General features: G+C 46.4%; 2 protein-coding genes across 3 annotated transcripts in view; both read right to left on the bottom strand.

Moving 5' to 3' along the window:
* The window catches only part of TXNDC11 (thioredoxin domain containing 11), a 38424-nt gene extending 28662 nt beyond the window's left edge, over nucleotides 1-9762 (bottom strand). Inside the window, exons 1-4 of the mRNA XM_080980986.1 lie at nucleotides 9453-9762; nucleotides 5021-5237; nucleotides 3536-3633; nucleotides 1222-1351 (exon numbers count right to left, since the gene is read on the bottom strand). Coding sequence (XP_080837112.1) covers nucleotides 1222-1351; nucleotides 3536-3633; nucleotides 5021-5237; nucleotides 9453-9676 — 669 coding nt within the window. The 5' untranslated portion in view covers nucleotides 9677-9762. The remainder of the gene's footprint in view (nucleotides 1-1221; nucleotides 1352-3535; nucleotides 3634-5020; nucleotides 5238-9452) is intronic.
* Nucleotides 9763-11839: 2077 nt separating this feature from the next.
* Nucleotides 11840-20934, bottom strand: part of ZC3H7A (zinc finger CCCH-type containing 7A) — a 29963-nt gene continuing 20868 nt past the window's right edge. For both annotated transcript variants that reach the window (XM_080980985.1, XM_080980984.1), the window contains 8 exons: nucleotides 19963-20144; nucleotides 19087-19163; nucleotides 18396-18529; nucleotides 17091-17196; nucleotides 16314-16422; nucleotides 14186-14319; nucleotides 13640-13803; nucleotides 11840-12776 (listed from right to left, as the gene is read on the bottom strand). In XM_080980985.1, the coding sequence (XP_080837111.1) occupies nucleotides 12587-12776; nucleotides 13640-13803; nucleotides 14186-14319; nucleotides 16314-16422; nucleotides 17091-17196; nucleotides 18396-18529; nucleotides 19087-19163; nucleotides 19963-20144 (1096 nt within the window). In that variant the 3' untranslated portion in view covers nucleotides 11840-12586. The remainder of the gene's footprint in view (nucleotides 12777-13639; nucleotides 13804-14185; nucleotides 14320-16313; nucleotides 16423-17090; nucleotides 17197-18395; nucleotides 18530-19086; nucleotides 19164-19962; nucleotides 20145-20934) is intronic.

A 20934-nucleotide genomic window follows, 5' to 3' on the forward strand; every position in this document is an offset into this window, starting at 1 on the left:
AAGAGGCAAAGCCGGAATCACAGACAGGGACAGAGATAAGTAAACACTACTGCACCTACTGAGGCCCTGTGAAGCAGAGCGAAGGTTTGCTCTAACAAGGGACTCCTTGAGCTGCCTGTAGTTCCCTGCTCTTCCTCTGATGCAGCAGCCCCATCTCTAGTCCTGCTTCCCATTCTGTCCTCTGGGACACTGTGGATCTATCCCTCCCTATGCTTATAGAAAGGCCTGAGCCTGCACGGCTGTTCACACTCTGATCCCTGAAAAGGCAGCGCGCAGGAAGCCAAGAGCCAAGGAGCTGACCCATCAGGCCTCAATTCTAATGGGCCAAAAATGTTTTTAGACAAGGCTGTGCTCCCATAGGGAAAGGCTTCCCTGGGGCTATCAGAAAGGAAAGCAGAACCTTTTGACACACTCACTGCAGGTTCGACACCCCTCCCCACACCTGACAAGATGAAGAAGCATCAGCATCAGAGCTGTAGCTATGAATTGACCAGGTAGTAAGATCAAGGGTGGCCATGGGCTTCCAGGTGTTGTCAAACTGCAACATGGCCCCGATCAGCAATGACAGCAGCTGTAGTCCAACAACATCTGGAGGACCAAAGGTCCCCCACTCCGCTTAGATTAATTGACTTGAGGGCAGATTTGACGCCCCCCCCCCAAATGCATCCTGGTTAACTGGGTAACTATATTTTAAACCTATTTTGAAATTGTCTATGAAAGCTGAAGGTATGAGGCACCATATCATTCCCCCTTTGCTCTCACTTTGGAGAAGGGAAGGCTTATTTTAAGATGGGAAGATGCTGCAAAAGAGGCATACATGTAGCCACCTAACATCAAGGAAAATAATGTTTTCCCCCTTCAAAATGATTGTCCCCCCCCCCCCCCCAATTTAATCAGTTGATGAAATTCATTTGATATCTTTGGAATGAAAGGATCTAAAGTTATGGGTCCTCTCTGACAACATGCTAGGACAAGCAGACACACACATACTGCAGATGAGACTTCTCAACACTGCTGCAGTCACTGCCAATCAACTTCAGAATTTTACCCAGGGATCAAGTCAAACAGGAAGCACTTGAACCAGCATGTCAAAAATACGGTGGCAGAGAATACTGGCTTCCAGTAACCTCAGAAAGTAACCAGAAGCAAGATCATCCTTGAAAGAAACACAAACCTTCCAGGAGTCATCAATGGCTAGATCAAAGAGCAGAGGCAAGTTACCTCATAATTGGAGAGAAACTGCTGAAGTTTTGATCGGGATGAGATGTAAAGCAGGGGAGTCATCACTCGGCGGACAAATTTTTCAATGTAAACAGCATTCATCGGGCCTTTGTATTCGATGGGCCCAAAGCTGGCATCGAAAAGAAAAGAAACCAAATACTGTTAAAAGTTTGAAAAGTTAAAATTGCAATTCCTAAGCTAATAGAGAAAGACCTAGGGCTGGTCAAGGCTAAGAGTGAGCATTTAAGACAAGCCTTTGCCAACCAGGTGCCTTCCAGATGTTTTGGCCTACTGTTTGCCCCAGCCAGCACAGCTGGAGCTGATGGGAGTTGTAGTCCAAGGGCACCAGGCTGGCAAAAGTCGATTTAAGAGCTGAAAGGTCTGAGGTAGAAGTTTTAACAATAAATGTGAAATGCAGCAATTACTGCCTGAAATGTGGGTGGTCAACACTGTGGCATGGACAGAAGTTCTCTCTGCCTTGCCTGAACAGGAGTACGGGGGCCTCTAGATCTGGCTGAATCCAGAGTTAGGTCTACATTCCTGCCTACCTCTCAAAAGTGGCACCGCTACTCCCCACACCCTGATTCTAGAAGGTGGAGAGGGAAGGCGGAAGGAGCTGAACATGAACCATAATGCACAATAGTATCATACTAGGTCTTTGATTATGGCAAAAGAGACGGCCGTTACCAGCCAAGAATATGTACACGCTGGGCAAAACCAGATAAGGCAACTCAAAAGACTCTTTAAACTGGAACAAAACACATTCCGCTCACCCTGTGGCTTTGTCATCCTAATCTCAAATGGCGGTTTTATTCAACGTTTGTGCAAAGTGACTCAGCACATGCAGACATAAAGATAAATGCAAGGAGTTCTAACCCGCTGCTCTGGGGCATTCTGCTACAGTTTTTGACTGACAATGCATATGGAGCAAATAGTTATAGTGAGGCACCCCCAGCTCTACTGTGTATTGTGGCACTTTGGAGAGAGAGAAGGAGAAACAGCAAATTGTAAGCAGCATGGACAAAACAGCCGTCACCAGCCTTCTGATTGTCTCATCAGATCCAGAAGCCTTCACTGTCCTTGTGCCAGCTTCCACTATAGCTAATCAGGCAACCATTTGAACCTAAATGCAATGCAAGCTGCCTCACCGAGCAGCAAGTTCACCAGATCTGGAAACCTGGCCAATGTCCCGTCTAGTCCCGCATCCTGTTCTCACAGTGGCCAGCCAGTTGCCCTTGGGAAGCCTCAAAGCAGGAACTCCGACCTTGTGTTCCACAGCAACTGGTATTCAGAGGCAGTCTCCCTCCAGCCGTGGAGGTAGAATACAGCCATTCTGGCTGGTAGACAGCGATAGCCTTAGCCTCCATGACAACGCAGGCAATGGCAATTGCAAAACGTTTAGAAAGACCGTGGATCTCTGAGCATGCAATTGCTCTCTCGATAACCTCTCAAAGCTTCCATTTTGCAAACAGAACCGTTCAGTTGCAGTTCTAGCTCACTGCTCCTCTAAGCTTAGCTAACCAAACTGGATGCTTGGAGGCAATAAATGCCAAAGAGCAGAGGGATAGGGAACTGATGGTGATAAGGAACTCGGATCTGTGCATAGATCCTATTTCCTGCTGCTCTCCCCTTCCAAAAGTCTGTCTTCTGATCAACAGAAACAATCTCCGTATCATTTCCCAAGTTTCCCACTGTACTCATAAGGCCTAATGGCACACTGTCTTTTTGAATTAGTGCTTAGATATTGGAAAGTCTTCAGATTATGAATTAGAAACCACAATTCCATCACCATGGATGCCTGATTATATGCCTCAGAGCAGAACATCACATTCTATTTCGCATAAAACTGAATTACCAAAGGAAAGGACTGTATAACCTTAACTTAGAACACATATACAGAAGGGAACTTTCCTGACTTGATGGAAAAAGGACACACCCCAGTTCCATACCTCCAGCAAACCTGACAAACAAGAACATTCACACCAAGGTGCAGGAGGTTATGTCCTTTAACTCATGAAGCAAAACAAGATTCCTTGAATCTCAGTAGCTGATTTTCATGAGGCAAGAAGAAGGAGCAGACAGGATTTGGTCAGGGGTGCTAACTACGCTTAGCAGGAGACAGAGATCTGCTCTGAGCAGAACCTGCTGCCCCGCCCCAGTGAATCCTATGAGCAATGTAAGTTTGAAAATTGGTTCTCAGAGGAATTTATCCGACAAGGCACACTGTTTGGGTGGGTGGATAGCCTTGTTCAGCTGATAAAGGCTTGCCACAGTTAACAAGTTCTGACTTTCAAAGAGCACTTAAAAGCCTTACCTCCGATGGTACAAATATATAACCGGAAAGTAAAAGAAATGTTTCTGTTTCCTGCATTTCCCTTGGTTCCACCAGCAATTGATAGCCACAAACAGCACCTGCAAAAGGGCCGGGGTGGGGGGATGGAGAGAGTAAATACAAATGTTTGGCACAACCCGTAAATCACTTCTTGAGGCAAGCACAGAAGTCAGCAAACTTCAAGGCCAGAGGCTTGGTTGATACACTGCAAGGAGGACAAGTGCAACCATGGAGAACGCAGCCCGATCACAAGTGGCCGAAGTTTTTCCCTACCTGCTGGCTATACCTTTACTAGGAGGGGTTATAGCTGTACTGGGGAGCTGCAGATGCGATTTAAGGGTGGATAGCCATGTGAATTTAAAGCAAACTACAATTCCCAAAATCTACCCAAGGATGGATTTGGGATATTTACTTCCATTTTTATTGTCATAAAAGAGACCGTCATCTCTCCACTCCCTTTGGCATATTCAACCAAATCCCTGACAGGGGCAACTTGTCTGTGAATCCCAGTTACTCACAAGTGACGAGAGTGCCGCTGCACTTAGGTTCTGCTTGTGGGCATCTAGTTGGCCACGGTGAGAAGAGAATGCTAGACTAGAATGAATTTTTGTCTGATCAAGCAGAGCTCTTCATAGGTTCTTAAATTAGTACACGGAAAAGTGCAGGTGCTTGGTACAAAAAGTGCAGATCCTGCAGATCATTATGTAGGTCAAATCAAATATCGATTGCTTAGCCAAGCGCTTTCTCCAAATCATACAATAAAAATGGTACTCCTCTCAAAATTTAATTAAAAGAAACTGATAGCATAATCTGCTGTGGTATCGAATCCACTGGTGTATCTAATGTCTTTTACAACGATAAAATGAAAAACTGTAACACTATTAACTAGGGCACTCACACAAAAAAGGATCATACTCGTTCACAATTCAACTCAGCGCTTTAACTAGGTCAACAGTCTCCTGTCTTTGGTCTGATCCATGTACTGATCTTCTTCATTTACCTGCTAGCCCAACAGATTTTAACTGAATCCTGATTTTACAGCTTTAACTGATTTTTTTATTGTCGTTATATTGTGCTCCATGTGCACCACTTAAGAGATGGAGTAATTAAGCAGCATATAAATGATATTAAATAAACACATCTAAATCATGCTGGCAAACAGTCCTATGGGAATTCAGCCCATTCCTTCTTAATAAATGAAACCACAAATAGAGCCCTAGTTGTGTCAGTCTCTTTTCTCCCCCAACCACTTTGCTATAAATTTCTGTCGAGGGCAATTCCAAATTGACAGGGTTTTTGCAGAGTAGAGGACCCATTGCTAGCATGCACAGCCCTGCCATTTTCAGGGACCGCATGCTCAGTTTGAAATTAGCAGGACATCAGGGTGCCTCGCTCCAAACAACACTGATGAACAAGAAAAGTAACTTAAAGCAACAGCTGCATCCCTTCCTGCCCAATCTGCCTTACCTGGTCTGCCAAACTGCTTGCCACTTTCTCAATCTCTTCCCTCACTGCAACAGACTGTCCGCACCACGGAGCGTAGAAAAAAAAGAGGGTGATTTCCGAATCTTGGCGGATGTCCTCTGCACGATCCAGCTGCCCAAGGAAAAGATCGCAGACTGGAGATGTTGAAGAGAAGAAGCTGACTGGAAGCTTTGCTGGCATTGTCACATCTTTTGCGCGGCTATTTGGGGGAGGAAGAGAGATGCATGAGCATATGTCAGGTATCATGGGCGTGCGAATGTTAAGATCAACAGAACTTCACACTCTCTCGCTTGGTCAGTTGGCAAAAGCTAAAAAGCAGCTTAGGGGCATGCTTCCAGAACTGCAGAGCATAAACCAGTTACTCGGGGTCAGCAGTTGCCTTCTTCTGCGGTTGCACCCTGGGAGGGGTGGCTAACACCCCAGAGGACAGGATCACACTTTAAAATGACCTTGACAGATTAGAGAACTGGGCAAAAACAAACAAGATGAATTTTAACGGGGAGAAATGTAAAGTATTGCGCTTGGGCAAAAAAAATGAGAGGCACAAATACAAGAGGGTGACACCTGGCTTGAGAGCAGTACATGTGAAAAGGATCTAGGAGTCTTGGTTGACCACAAACTTGACATGAGCCAACAGTGTGACGCGGCAGCTAAAAAAGCCAATGCAATTCTGGGCCTCATCAATAGGAGTATAGCATCTAGATCAAGGGAAGTAATAGTGCCACTGTATTCTGCTCTGGTCAGACCTCACCTGGAGTACTGTGTCCAGTTCTGGGCACCACAGTTCAAGAAGGACACTGACAAACTGGAACGTGTCCAGAGGAGGGCAACCAAAATGGTCAAAGGCCTGGAAACGATGCCTTATGAGGAACGGCTAAGGGAGCTGGGCATGTTTAGCCTGGAGAAGGGGAGGTTAAGGGGTGATATGATAGCCATGTTCAATTATATAAAAGGATGTCACATAGAGGAGGGAGAAAGGTTGTTTTCTGCTGCTCCAGAGAAGTGGACACGGAGCAATGGATCCAAACTACAAGAAAGAAGATTCCACCTAAACATTAGGAAGAACTTCCTGACAGTAAGAGCTGTTCGACAGTGGAATTTGCTGCCAAGGAGTGTGGTGGAGTCTCCTTTTTTGGAGGTCTTTAAGCAGAGGCTTGACAACCATATGTCAGGAGTGCTCTGATGATGTTTCCTGCTTGGCAGGGGGTTGGACTCGATGGCCCTTGTGGCCTCTTCCAACTCTATGATTCTATGATTCTGAAGGATGTATGGAGCCACTGTGAACAGCAGCCATTCGTAGCCCTATCCTCTGTGACTTTACAGCACTCTTAAAACCACCATCACCTCAGCTTGTGCCAGTGAATTCCATTATGTGCCACATGAAAAAGTACTTTCTTTCCCCTGTCCCTCCCATTCAAGCAGGCCTCTCAGTGATAGCACCCAGACTTCGGAATGCCCTCTCTCAGGTGATTCGTGAGGTGGAGACCGTAAGGACCTTTAAATGCCTTTTAAAAACTTACATTCTGGACTCTTTGTAAATTATTGTTCATTTTGTACACTGCTCAGTTTTATTTGTGAGATATAGCTGAGTTTTGCTTTTATCTTGTTTCTAGGAAATCTTATTGGATACTGTTACCGATATTTTTTTTGCGTTTACGTAAACTGCGCAGAGATTTTTACTATATTAAGCGGCATAAAATGTTTGTAAGCAAACAAACAAATTTAGGAGGGTCAGACAAAAAAAAGAAGAGTACTTCTTCATACTGGATTGCCCTCAGGCCCAGCATATGGGAATGGCCACTTTGGAAAGCAGGATACTGGGCCAAATAGGCCTTTGGTCTGATTCGGCAGCATTCTCTTTATGTTTACTGTAGTTCTACTTTTCTCAGTGGGAATTTGAATTTAACTGAGTTTTGATGTTATAAGCTGTGGGAAAAGGGTTGCCTTCCAGTTCTTCTGCACACTGCAGTTTGATGGGAAAAGGCTGCCCTTGCAAATCACTCACAGGCTCTTCTGAGGGTGAAGGGCTGAGTGGGAGATGCATACACAACCCCACAGCATGGCCTCACAGCAGCTCCCATTAGCTTTCAGAGAAAAGTCCAGCTGTGTTTCTCAGCCCTGAGGCTCCTGCTGCATTACAACAATTAGAAACGCATAATCATAGCACCTAATTGTTGTTGTTGCTCTTTTAAGTCCTCTGTTCTAGAGAACTGTATTATGTTTCTATGGATCACGTTTTTATCCAGTCCCATTTCTTGCTGTTCACTGGCATCAAATAAGACCTTTCAAAATGCATTGTGGGGTTTTTTAATCCTACTGAAACCCTTTTCTGCGCAAAGTACATGTGTACAGTTCTCATGGCTGCAAACATGATTACGGAAAAAGATGCAGGACCTGAAACAAGAGCTGCCAACATTTTTGTGCAGCCTTGGCTACCTGAAACCCTCTCGCCTGATGCCTTGTACACTAGTCAAAATCAAAACTAGGGACACGTCAAGTGTTTCATGGACACAAACCCGGACTTGCCGCTTACATGTACACTCCTTGTGGCTTCTTGTTCAAGGTTTCTGCACCACGAACTTGCTTGTAAACATTCTTTTGCCACATTCAGATGTTAGATTTTTACATGCACATGAAGATCAACTCGCAAGCACATCTTAAAAACGTAAGGACTGAAACAGCCTTGAATAACATTACCAAACTTCCAAACCCCAAGCAATAGCTTTTAATACGTGAACCAGATACCACAGATCACACACTGCAAGTTCCATGGCACTTCAAATGCAATAGGAGAAATTTCATGTAGCATGTGGCCGAATGTCAAAAGATGGCACAATGTGCAATGTAAATGCATCTATGAGTTGCAGAACGGTTGGAGGAGGGAAGGAAAGACCCAACGAAGAGTAAAAAAAGGCAGGTAGCAGTAGTAACTAATTCATTGTAGACAAATTAAAGGTAAAGGGACCCCTGACCATTAGGTCCAGCCGTGGCCGACTCTGGGGTTGTGGCGCTCATCTCGCTTTATTGGCCGAGGGAGCCGGCGTACAGCTTCCAGGTCATGTGGCCAGCATGACTAAGCCGCTTCTAGCGAACCAGAGCAGCAGACGGAAACACCGTTTACCTTCCCGCCGGAGCGGTACCTATTTATCTACTTGTACTTTGAGGTGCTTTCGAACTGCTAGGTTGGCAGGAGCTGGGACCGAGCAACGGGAGCTCACCCCGTCGCGCGGATTTGAACCGCCGACCTTCTGATCGGCAAGTCCTAGGCTCTGTGGTTTAACCCACAACGCCACCCACATCCCTTTTTTGTAGACAAATTACACGGTAGCTCATCCATGTCAAAGGAACTGGCCTGATGGAACCAACAGGACAGCGGTTTTTTTCCAAACAGGTGACAAATGAATGCAGGACAAACCTATCAACAGCTGCTAGCCATGACAGCTAAATGGAGCCCCATGTACTCAGGCAGTATACCTCTCAATGTCAGATCCTGGGACCAATCAGTGAGGGAAGACCATCACTTTACTGCCATGCTTTCTGGGGGGAGGGGCCTTCCAAAGGCATCTGACTGACTGTTGTTGCAAACGGGGTACTGAATTATATGCAATTAGATTTCATTAGGGGTCTTTTTTTTAAAAAAAGATTAGAATACAATCCTGGTGGCCAGGTCAATCAGCAGCTGTTAACCATGATCCCTAAAGAAGGCAATCTATCCTGGGGGGGGGGGGCGGGGGGGACTCAAGGGGATTTTTTTGGGGGGGGCGACGACCACAATGACAAACAACAGGAAAGGGCTATTGCCTTAAGCTCTACCTAGAATATTATGTAGGAAGTGCCTTATACAGAGTCAGACCATTGGCCCCATCTAGCTCAGTAATGTCCACACGGACTGGCAGCAGCTCTCCAGCATTTCAGACCCAGGACCTTCTGCCTGCGAAACAGATGCCCTACCCACCAAGCTGCAGCATGGATGATGCTCTGAATGGCCCCAACACCCAGCGCTCTGCTTATGCCCAGGGATGCTCTGGCAGTTGCTGCTTGGATGGGCGGGAGAGAGAAGAGAGACCAGGTCCACAGACAGCCTCTTCTTCCTCTTCCTCACACGACCCTACTGTACTTCAATAATAATAATAATAATAATAATAATAATAATAATAATATACCACCTGTCTCTTTTCCAGGTGAAGCCGCTCGGGAGAAGCTGCCACTCCCTTCCACCCCCACACCTCATTAGCTTGCTGGGGCAACTGATTCGGATTAAACCTGCTTGGACTCCTGCACGGGTTGATGGGGCTCCTTTGTGCAAGGGGAGGCTTTGCATTTTGCACCCCCACGCGTTTCCAGGTGCCCCCCCACACCTGGGCAGAAAGGCCCAACCTGAGCCCCCCCCCTCCTCAGGTGCGCCTTGGCTTACCTGCAGGTGACTTTGAGGGCGACCAGGAGAGCGCAGCTCAGCACCACCGCGGCGCCGCACAGGACCTCGGGCCGCCGGGCCATGCGGGAAGCGCCGAGCCACGGGGGCTGCGGCTTCTTCTCCTTCTCTTCCTCCTCCTTCTCCTCCTCCTGCTGGTGTTGCGGAGCCTCGGGAGGCGCTGAGGGAAGGCCGGAGTCAGGTCCGGGTCCTCCGCATGCCGACATGCCCTCCTCCCTTCCGCGCCGTCCCTCCCCGCCGGGGCCTGGCCTGCCCGCCCGCCCGGCCTAGGCGGGGCCCAGCGGAGCCCCTCACGCTCGCACACGTCGCTCGGCGGCCGGAGCGAGAGGCGCCTCCGCCGCCGCCACGTCTCCCCGCCCCGCCAACCAGCCAGCCAGCCGGCCGCGGAGGTGGGGACGGGGAGGAGGCGCGCGAGGCCTACGCTCCGGCCTCCCCCTCAGGCGGCGGAGCTCCTCGCGCAGGCCCGCCATGAGCCGCGGGGAGAGCGCGGGCTCCGTCGGCCGGGTTCGAAGCGAGGGCGGCTGCGGCGCGGCGGGGGTCTCCCGAGGCGGGCCATGGCGAGGAGGCCTGGCTCCTTTCCTAGGCCTCGGGCTCTTCCAGGAAGGACTGCCGGCGCCGGCGGCTGTTCCCTCACACGGCGCAGGGCTACCCCCCGTGTGGGAATTCGCTTCCACTTCGAATAAAAATAAATATATCGATCGTTATGTTCCGTTTTTGGCACGCCGGCTCTGGCCCGCAAAGGCCTCGCTGCCTGAGGGTGGAAGGACAAGATGGCGCCACTCTTGTTCAGCGCAGAAGGCAGCCGAACATGGCTGGCCCTTCAACGCTGACCCCGGGTTAAGTTAGGGGGCGCAGGGCAGGTACATTTGGGCACGCCCAACCCTGGTATCTAAGGGTGTAAGAGCAGCCTTGCTGGATCAGGTCCATCCAGCGCCGCACCCTGTTCCCACGGGACCACCAAGATGTCTGTGGGAAGCCAGGATTCCAGCATAAGAGCTCCTTCCCTCTCCTGTGGTTTTGGAAACATTTATGGCCTCCAGCTGTTGGAGGCACAGCATAGCTAGCCAGCACAGCTATTGGTAGCCATTAGTAGCCCTCTCCTCCATGAATCTGCGTAATCCTCCTTTAAAGCCATTCCAGGTTGGTGGCCGTCTCTGTCATCTGTGGGGAGCGAGTTTTAATTCTGCTCTGCCTGAAAGACACTTACTCCCGCAGCAAGAGTATGTTCTGCTGGCTGGCTATGCTTGGATGAATCTGGTTTAACCATGAAGGAATTTTGTCAGTTCATAGTCTCTGGCAAATCTGCATTGAAAGTTCCCCTACACGGGGGTACAACACACACACAAAAATCCAAAGCTTTCCCCCTTGCTCACTATGCTTGATCTGGAAGTGGCTACATTAACATCCAGAGTGCTTTGTACAAATTCTAGGATGGCAGCAAAAGGAGCTAATCTATCTTTCCTTTTACCAAATCAGACCGTTGGGTCCATTTAGCTCAGTATGGTCTACACCGGCAGCAGCTTTCTCCCATGCTAAAATCTGGAACCTGTAGGTCAAGTAGATGCTGTACGATTAAGCTATGACCCCCACACCATTCTAGCTACTGCACTAAAGGGTTTTCCTAGCCTATTTGATGGGGACTTGTATCCTATAGCACTCTCCAGGCAAGTTGTAATAAAGATTACAACCCACCCCTATCAAAAACTTTCCCAAATGTTTTCTTAGTGTTGCTCAGATGTGCTTACAGGTAGGGGTGGTCTGAACGCACACACAGACCCTGGAAAGACACCTAAAAAGTGCAGAGCAGGACAACCTTGAGATGCCATCAACAATCAAACATTGTGCACCAAGGGGACTTTGGGTCAGTATTGGGGATCGTAGGATAACCAGGCCTCTGCTGCAAGGGTGCGCAGCTTGGCTATATTATGTCTTGGTGTGAATTTAGCAGAAAGTCCACAGTAGAAAATGTTCTATATATGCTGCTGCTGTGGGAAGAAATGAGATCATTTAGCAAAAATGCTTTGGATCAGGAACAGGGAATGTACTACACCTCTCAACACTACGTATGTTGCACTACAACTTCCATCCCCTCTGACCACTGGTCATGCTGGTCAGAGTGGGGAGTCTTGAGAGCATCTGGAAGGAACACAGGTTCCCCATCCCTGCTTTACTGTAGCCATGTGGGATTAAGAGCGTGGAGATGGCAGCTCGCACTCTACCTCAGAAATGCACATATGCATATATTCTACTCTGTTAACATAAAACCAGGAAGTTTGTCTGTGTGTCCAGAATGGCCTCTCTTACCCCTTTTGCTATAGGGCTAATATTAACGATCCTTCGGGAGTCTGAAGATATGTTTAGGAAGAGACTTTATGTAAAGTTATCTTTATTACAGGCAATATTGGTCCATACAATACACAATACTGACATACAAGTGGAATCTTTCAAAATCATCATTTAAACAGCAAAGACCAAGAAACAGAATTTTTAACTACTTGATTTTCAAAAAAAAGTAATACGTGTCTCTCTTCCAAGATCCTTTTCAGCAAGTTATATTGAAACATACAAATAGAGAAAAATACCCCATTCAACATATATTGTAGTTAAATGGTTATTTTGCTTTAAATCTTTTAATAAGAAAATCCTTTTATTATAGCAACCTACATAGAGATAAATAGCAAACTTGTTTTAAACAAATCCTCTCCATTAAAACATCTGAAGAATTTTATCCATCATTTTCTTCTGAGCCCAAAACATCTGTTTTTAGAAGCTTACCTTAAAAAGTTTTCAGCTGAAGGACCAACACTAGGGGCTTGCTAGGCATTACAATATCACCCTTCCTGTTATTTTCCAACTTTCTTCTGTCCAACAGAAGGCGAATAAGCACGTAAGACTTCAGGTTGTGTTTTTATTATAACTTCACCATTCTGTTTCATGAGAGCACAGACAGACCTGCCGACTCCCCCCCTACACATCTACTACATTTTGTTCTTCAGGAGGAACAATACAGGCCAATAAAAGCAGAAAAAATCTGCAGCTTCTGTCACATGCTTTTGATTATTGTCAAATTCTGATTTTATGCTTCCTTCTGGCAACACAAATGCATTGTTATAGTGTTAGTTTAAATCTTTAAACAAAAAACTATATTTTCCAAAGTCATTATCATTTGGAGCAATCAAGTGATCTTTTCTGGCTTTGCTCAGCTTCATTCTTAGAACGTGTCTCCGTTCTTCCCATTCACGGAGCTCAGCAGGTCCATGTGCAAATTTACAGTTGTTTCCCTCCACACAAGTACCAGCCATATATCTGTTTAAAAGAAAGAAGTGCAAAAGGCAATGAGCAAAATGTACTACACCCACAATGCTGGCTCAAGATATTTTGCAACATAAAGCAGAGCACTGGATGTCCCTCCTCACCAGCAGGCGAGATCCAACCCCTCAAGAAGTCTTGGTGTTACCATCAATTCCTGTCTTCACCCAGCCCCCTAAATCCTGTCACGTGAAGCACCCTGCTTCACAGCACAGCCACCCCTGTGCAAACAAGCAATTTAAAAGACTGTGTGGGGTTGCATACTTGACCTGGATGGCAGTGATGGGGAGCCTGCAGCCTTCCAGAAGATGTCGGGACTTCAGATCCCACCAGCCCCAGCCAGCATGTCAGGGATGTCAGAAGCTATAATTCAGCCAATATCTACCTGCAGAGCCACGGGTTCCCCAATCCCTGCTGAATGGGCCTTGGATTATGAGAATCTCAGCTTCCAACAGCATATAAAGCCCCTGTTCTCCCAGTGCTAGCTGCAGGTGTCAGGCCCCCCCCCCTCCAAACTAATCCAGATAACCTATGTGACCACAGGTACTTTTTGGTCTCTGCCAGTAACTAAAGGGGGGGGGGGGGAGGATAGGAAGGAGGATAAATAGGGTTGCCTTCAGATGTCTTCTAAAAGTCAGATAGTTGTTTATTTCCTTGACATCTGATGGGAGGGCATTCCACAGGGAGGGCGCCACTACCGAGAAGGCCTTCTGCCTGGTTCCGTGTAATCTCACTTCTCACAGGGAGGGAACTGCCAGAAGGCCCTCAGAGCTGGACCTCCGTTGAACGATGGGGTGGAACCCCAACTCAACAACTGGCTTTGTGTCAAGATGAATACCAAGGAGTCAACATGCACCTACCTATCACAAATGCTGAAATAGCCAGTTGGAAAGCGATGCTGCCAGCAGTTTTGGTCATCTTCTGTGTGGAATACTTTCTCTTTATGCTTTTCTGAGGAGATGTGGCCTTGCCATTGTTTCTCACTGTTACAGTTCTTCCCACACATCCAGCAATGGAAGTCCACCTGGTTCAAAAATGCAAGGATGAGCCACCGCAGGAGGACAAGGCACGGTATGCAAATCTGGTTAACCTGAACAACTGATGCCATTTCTCTGGGCATGACCCTTGGAGCTTTGAAAGTGAGATTGTAGCAGGAAAGGAACAATTATTGTCCCCCTGACAGAACATTAGGCCTGTTCTTTGCCAGCTCCAGTCAAGGTGGGGCTGGTGGCGGGACAGGGGAAATGGAGCACACTGTCTGAACAAGCTTAGCAGTACACACGTAACAAAGGTGTCCACTGCTTTAAGCTTGCGATGACACCTGAGGATATGTGTGTGTGACTTCCCTCAACCCAAAATTAAATATATGATGGGCCTACTGTCACCTAAGGTTACTCATCTCTTACCGTAACTTCAGCATAATCTGTTGGCATGTGAATTTGCTTCCCATTTTCCTTGTTCGCTTGAGCAGCTGGGTCCTCCCCTTTTTCCGGCTTTTGGCTCTTCAGCCACATTTCATACAACTGCTCCATGTCTTGAACTAAGTGAGAACAGAGCTAAAATAAGTTTGCAGCAATTAAGTTAAGAGTAAGTAAACTGAAGGGACGCAGGTGGCGCTGTGGGTTAAACCACAGAGTCTAGGACTTGCCGATCAGAAGGTCGGTGGTTTGAATCCCCGCAACAGGGTGAGCTCCTGTTGCTCGGTCCCTGCTCCTGCCAACCTAGCAGTTCGAAAGCACGTCTAAGTGCAAGTAGATACCATATTTTTTGCTCCATAAGACTCACTTTTCCCTCCTAAAAAGTAAGGGGAAATGTGTGTGTGACTTATGAAGCGAATGCAGGCTGCGCAGCTATCACAGAAGCCAGAACAGCAAGAGGGATTGCTGCTTTCACTGTGCAGCGATTCCTCTTGCTGTTCTGGCTTCTGAGATTCAGAACATTTTTTTTTCTTGTTTTCCTCCTCCAAAAACTAGGTGCATCTTGTGGTCTGGTGCGTCTTATAGAGCAAAAAATACAGAAAATAGGTACCGCTCTGGCGGGAAGGTAAACGACGTTTCCGTGTGCTGCTCTGGTTTGCCAGAAGCGGCTTAGTCATGCTGGCCACATGACCCGGAAGCTGTACGCCGGCTCCCTCGGCCAATAAAGCAAGATGAGCACCGCAACCCCAGGGTCGGCCATGACTGGACCTAATGGTCAGGGGTCCCTTTACCTTTACCTAAGTAAACTGAACAGGCCAATACTATGAATACGTCATGGACTCACTGAAAAGGAACAAAGTCCAGATCTTTTATTATGGCGGCATACTTCTCAGGGGAGCAGACGTAGCTCAGTGGTACAGCATCTGCCCTGAAGGCAGAAGATCCCAGGTCCAATCCCTGGGATCTCCAGATAGGGCTGGGAGAGACTCCAGCCTGAAATCCCAGAGAGCTGCTGCCAGTCAGAGCTAGATGGACCAATGTTCTGACTCAAGTCAGCTTCCGGTGTTTCATGGCTCATCTTCAGGGCAAACTTTGGTTTGGAAAACAAGTCACAGGGACTCAAACATTATCTGGGTCACCTACTGGAGGAGGGAGGAAGAAACAGGAAATGTCTGGCATGGCCATCTTGGAATGGAAGGAACTGAGGAACTTCTCTCTTTCAGTCCACTTTGCTCCCACCAAACATGGCTCACACTGGCAGGCACAGAGGAGCCCATTCATACAGAGGCGTTTTAATTTTACTTCCAAGTGAACTGACCCAATGCAAAACAAAAAAAGAAAAACCACCTTCCGAAACCGTCTTACAAGACACAATCTTCTGGGATCCGAGCAAGAATGTCGTATGTGCAGGGTTTGACATGCTCTGCTCTTTGCATAGTTAAAACACATGCACACAAGATGTGACTTATCTTCACACGGAAAAAGCGAGGGGTTATGCAAGAAACTGAAACCAAGCTCCTGTGAATCAGCTTTCACCAACTTTGTTTTTTTTAAATGAAAGATTTTAGTTTTCATGGGTGTAAAATGGGTGCTGAGTGTACCCAACGGCATACCCAGAGACGGTCTGCATGGTTATCTAAGAGATTTGTGGAAGGGTTCACACAGAGATTGCAGAGCATCATTACTATGTAAAAGTCTAATGCAGTCCCACTCAGATAAAATGGCAGATGACATCTATTCCCTGTCATTTTTTTCCTCCACTAGCTTGCCTCAACCCCTAAATCTGCATGCCTCAGTTTTGCATTGCTTGCTGAAACATTCTAGGATTTGATAAAGTCAAAATACCAACAACATTAATGCAGCATGCCAATTAACTTGCACAGAAGGTGTATAAGGTGAATAACCTAAAGCAGAGTTTGGAAACTGGGTTTATGTGGCATTGAAACAGGACTTATCCAGCCATACTCGCAGACTGTCCTGATCCTATGGATCTGGACACAGACATAATAAAATCAAGGCAGATAACAAGGAAAACCCATACCTGAGAGCAGGCAAAGGGGATCAAAATGCTAACAGGTGTACAGTGTGCTTTCCTGCATTGTTTAAGTTTACTTACTGCCGTTCTCCTTCATATAAGTCCACATTTCTCGCTCTTCATGACTGTGAGCAAAGGAGCAGTTTCCGACATACTGACATTTCTTGCCCGATGCAATATGATTGCACAGCTAGATAAGGAAGAAATAAGCTGCTCTCAGAGAAGCTGCATTCTGCATGAGGAACAATTTGAAGTCTCTCTCATTCTCTCTCTCTCTCTCACACACACACACACACACACTTACACTTTGCAGAAGATGATACTAGGTGCAACACCTATTTGCATAAATTGGTACTGGAGGAACACCCGAGTTTGGTGGATTGTGCCCATTCTTTTTACTGATTTTTAGAAAATCAACAGAGCAACCTTAACATAAAGTAATGTCTGGAATCTTCCAGTTCACTTTCTGCAGACAGCAAGTGCGGTGAAGGGGTTAAAAAAAAAGATTTGGGAAAACCTGGGTTCAACCGCCCACTTAGCCATAAAGCTGGTTGGAATGACCTGACACCAGACACAGCGTTGTTGTAAAGATAAAATGGGACACACCTCACCTCGCCCCCCTGAGCTTCTTGGAGGAAAGGAAGGATGAAAATTATTGGCATGACCTTCGTGGTCCAGCATTTTATTTCATTTTTAATGCTTACAGCCATGGAACATTTTAACACAAAAGTACAAGATCAACTTCTTCCCACAGATTGTGTAAAAGACCCAACTCTGGATTTTCTGTCTCCAAGAAAGTAATGCTAGCACTATGAGGAACACAAAAAAGCCAAGCCCAGATTTTAAAGACATGCTCACATCAAACTGCAAAGGCACTTGCTTCTTTGTAGGAAGCGGGCGAATCGTATTCCACTTCTTACGCTCGTTCGACATCACCAGCATCACCCGGCGATCTTTGGTCCATCTGTAAAAGGACAAGGCTAATCAGGGGGAAAACTGAAATTGCACAGCATGGCTGTGGCAGAAGGAAGCTCACACCAGGACTTTAGACCCAAACAGTTCCTACAATACAGCTATCTTCAACCTTTGCAGACCCAGGACCCACTTTTAAACCAAACATTCATTTGGGGGACCCATTTCCTAATATGTTCTCGTATATTTGCAAGGTGCTGCTATCGTGACCCACCGTGGATCAGGCTGCAACCCACCAGTTCTATAATACATGCTTTTGTTTACACAAGGGATGAGGAATTGGTTTCCCAGACGTTGTTCAATTCCCATCAGCCCCAGACAGCATAGTCAATTGTCTGGGATGATGAGAGTTGTAACCAGCAACATCTGCAGGGACAAAGGTTCTCAACCCCGGTTTACGACGAGTGCCGCAAACGTCATAGGATCAAACAGCTTCAAGTTCCCTTTTGGTGAGTGAACGAAGTGTGTCCAGAGGCCCAGCCTCCTGCTAAAGAAATTTCTATGCTCATGCCTCTGCAAAGAGGAACTGGCACAAACCAAAGAACCTGTGTTTAGGGCAAAAGGATTGAGACAGACCTAGCTGAGTTCTATGCAGGTTACACCTAACAAAGATTCATTTAAGGGTCTTCTCCCAGATTCCACCTTGAGACTCTTGAGCAGATTGTGATGCCTGGCCTGCTTTTAGGGCGCAGTCAAGGTTAACAGGTCCAGGAACTCAAACAAAAGGCTGCTGTTCTTCATAAAAACTTTATTTTTTTTTAAATAAAACAAGGATACCTTGGTTTAGCTCATGTTTTATCTGCACTAAGACAAACCATTAGCCCAGGGTTCACACAACACACTGAACCAGCAGGCACCAGAGGAGACGCAAAACAGCCATAATCTAGACTCCAGGAACTGCATGTTCATGCTAAGCCACTGTTTGGGCTTGATGTTACATGTGAACTGGGTCTGTATGTTACAGTTTTAATACTGGCAACTCTCCAGCTTAGCTGGTGAGTGGAAGCTTTTATGTGGTAAGGACAGCATCACTGTTATGTTCTGCTACAAGGCAAAATGTATCCCAAAATCCTACCTAAAAGACTTAAGTCCCAACCTAGTGATTCCCGGCCCGCAACTACCCCAAGGGCATTCCAACAAGCATCCAATCTCAGCAACTTTGTGGGGCAGAGGGGGAAACATGTGACTTACGGATGCCTTGCCTTTGCGCTACAGTATTTCTTGTTTTTGTCTGGCTCACTAACTTGGCCATTTCTCCAGCACTGTGCGCACACAAACTTCATTTTCAGATTCAGAGATCCGTGCTTCACTTGGCTGCTGAGAACCTGGAAACGAAACGAAAAGCAAGACCGTTTAGGTTTGCAAAAACAGTCCAACACCCCGTAAGCATCCAAGAAGAAAGGAGATAACTGTAAGACTGTCTTTTCCTGTACCAACGCTGCCTGGAAAATTAACATCTACTTCAGAGTGGCTCTTCTGCACCAGGGAAGATTAGGAAAGGGGTGACAAGGGAAACTCTGTACCCAGGAAGCTGCCTAAGTCAGGCTTCCTCAACCTCAGCCCTCCAGATGTTTTTTTGGCCTACAACTCCCATGATCCCTAGCTAGCAGGGCCAGTGGTCAGGGATGCTGGGAATTGTAGTCTCAAAACATCCAGAGGGCCAAGGCTGAGGAAGCCTGGCCTAAGTAGTCTGTGACATTTGTCCATCTATCCCAGTATGGACTTTCCAGGATTTCAGGCAGAGAAGGATAGTTCTCCAGTTCCTGCTATCCGATTCTTTTTCAACTAGAATTGAACCCAAACTTTTGCATCCCAATCCCTGACTCCAATCCCTTGATTTTTGTGAGCCAGTGTGCTGCTTGGGGCAATCTGAGAAAAATACCTGTGTTCCATGTGCATTAGACTCCATAGCCTGCCAATATTTTTTTGATTCTTGAACAATAGCCTCATGAGAAATACCTGTGGTGAGGGAGACATGCGTTTTAGGCAATCTTGATGTTGCTAATCATTGCACAAGCACTACCGAGACCTCCAAGGCTGATATTTTATGAACATTTCAGTATTAGCGATTGACTTTTTTTTTTAAAAAAAAAAGGTTTAAAACAGTATCCGATGTGCAGAACAACCTGCGTGCATTGTTTTACTCCCAGGTTAAGCGTAGCTTTCCACAAGCAGTCGATTTTGAATAGACATTAACCTTATAAGAGACTGAATCATTTTAAGAAAGCTCTTCTGCTTGAGCACAATCGGTTTGGAGAAAGTTTACAGGTATCAGGGCACACCTGAAACCTGGCAAGGATGTCTGCAGAAGGCACTGGCATTAGTTGAGTCTTAGCAAGGAAATGTGCTCTGGAATGTTCATTAATCAGAAAACCTTACTGACTAATAACACAAGCCTATGCATGTGTATTCAGAATAGAAATATGCCACACTATGTTCAGCAGGGCTAACTCCCAAGTAATTGTGCACATGACTGCAGTTTAAAAACACAAAAGCAAAACCACTAAAAACACGCAGCAAGACTTTGCTCTTGCCTACTTCTTGCTGAAATGCAGTTATACTTCACAGACACATATTTAAGGGATGTAGCTGCAATGCACCCGTCCTCATTGTCAGGAAGGTGTGTTGTGTTTTACATCACCCGGGAGTTGGAGTGGGAAGACCTCTCTCAAGTTCCAGAGGGGTTAAGCAGTCTGTAAAAATGAACTCTGGCCATGCACAAAGATGTTTTTAGCACCCATTATTGCACCAGACCTACCTGTCTTACTCTGCATTATCCACACTTGGAGCTCTACAAGACTGTGAGCATAGAAACACTCATCATCCCGTGAACAGCCATAACGAACTTCATGCCGGCACAAATCTAGCTGACACTGAGCGTGAAAAGGTCGTATCTTAGAATACTTTACTGTTGTTTCCTGCAGAATGTGGACAAGGCACCTAGTTGTTGTTTTAAAAAAGGTGAGTGTCAGTAAAAGAAAGTTTCGGAAAAGCTGCTTCAAAAGATTTTTGGTTTAGGCAATTAATATTTAAGCCACCAACACCAGAAAGAGGTTTATATGCTCCAATTTAAATAAACAGAAGACTCCTGTCAACTTTCACTGCGGTCTACCACGGTTTCCTCTTGCAATGTTACAGAACCTGCAAAACCCATCACCTTAACCAAGCTGAACTTGATTAAATTTGCTTTAATCAATAATACACACCAGGTGTGGGGAGCCTTTGGCCCTCCAGAGGTTGCTGTGCTACGGCTCCCATCATCCCTGGCTATCAGTCATGCTTGCTAGAGCAACATCTGGAGAGTTAAAGGTTCCCCACACCTACTTTAGAACAATTAATCCTACTTAGCATTTGTTTATTACAGAGATGGGGTGTTGAGACTGAGAAGGTGATTTATTTACTCATTCATAGGAATAATTATATACCACCCACACATAAAATATTAGGGCACAGTACGGGGGGGGGGGACACATTAAGGCAGCAAGAAACAATCACTAAAATAACTAGCTACTCAAGAGAATTTGAGACAACTGCATGGGCCTGCCAGCATAAAAAATAATCTCCAGGAGACACATGATAGTCAAAAGCATGGGTAGGCAAACTAAGGCCCAGGGACCAGATCTGGCCCTTCTAAATCCGGCCCGCGGACGGTCCGGGAATCAGCATGTTTTTACATGAGTAGAATGTGTCCTTTTATTTAAAATGCATCTCTGGGTTATCTGTGAAACAT

The sequence above is a fragment of the Podarcis pityusensis genome (assembly GCF_964106645.2).
Source record: "Podarcis pityusensis genome assembly, chromosome: 14".
Classification (NCBI taxonomy): Eukaryota; Metazoa; Chordata; class Lepidosauria; order Squamata; family Lacertidae; genus Podarcis; species Podarcis pityusensis.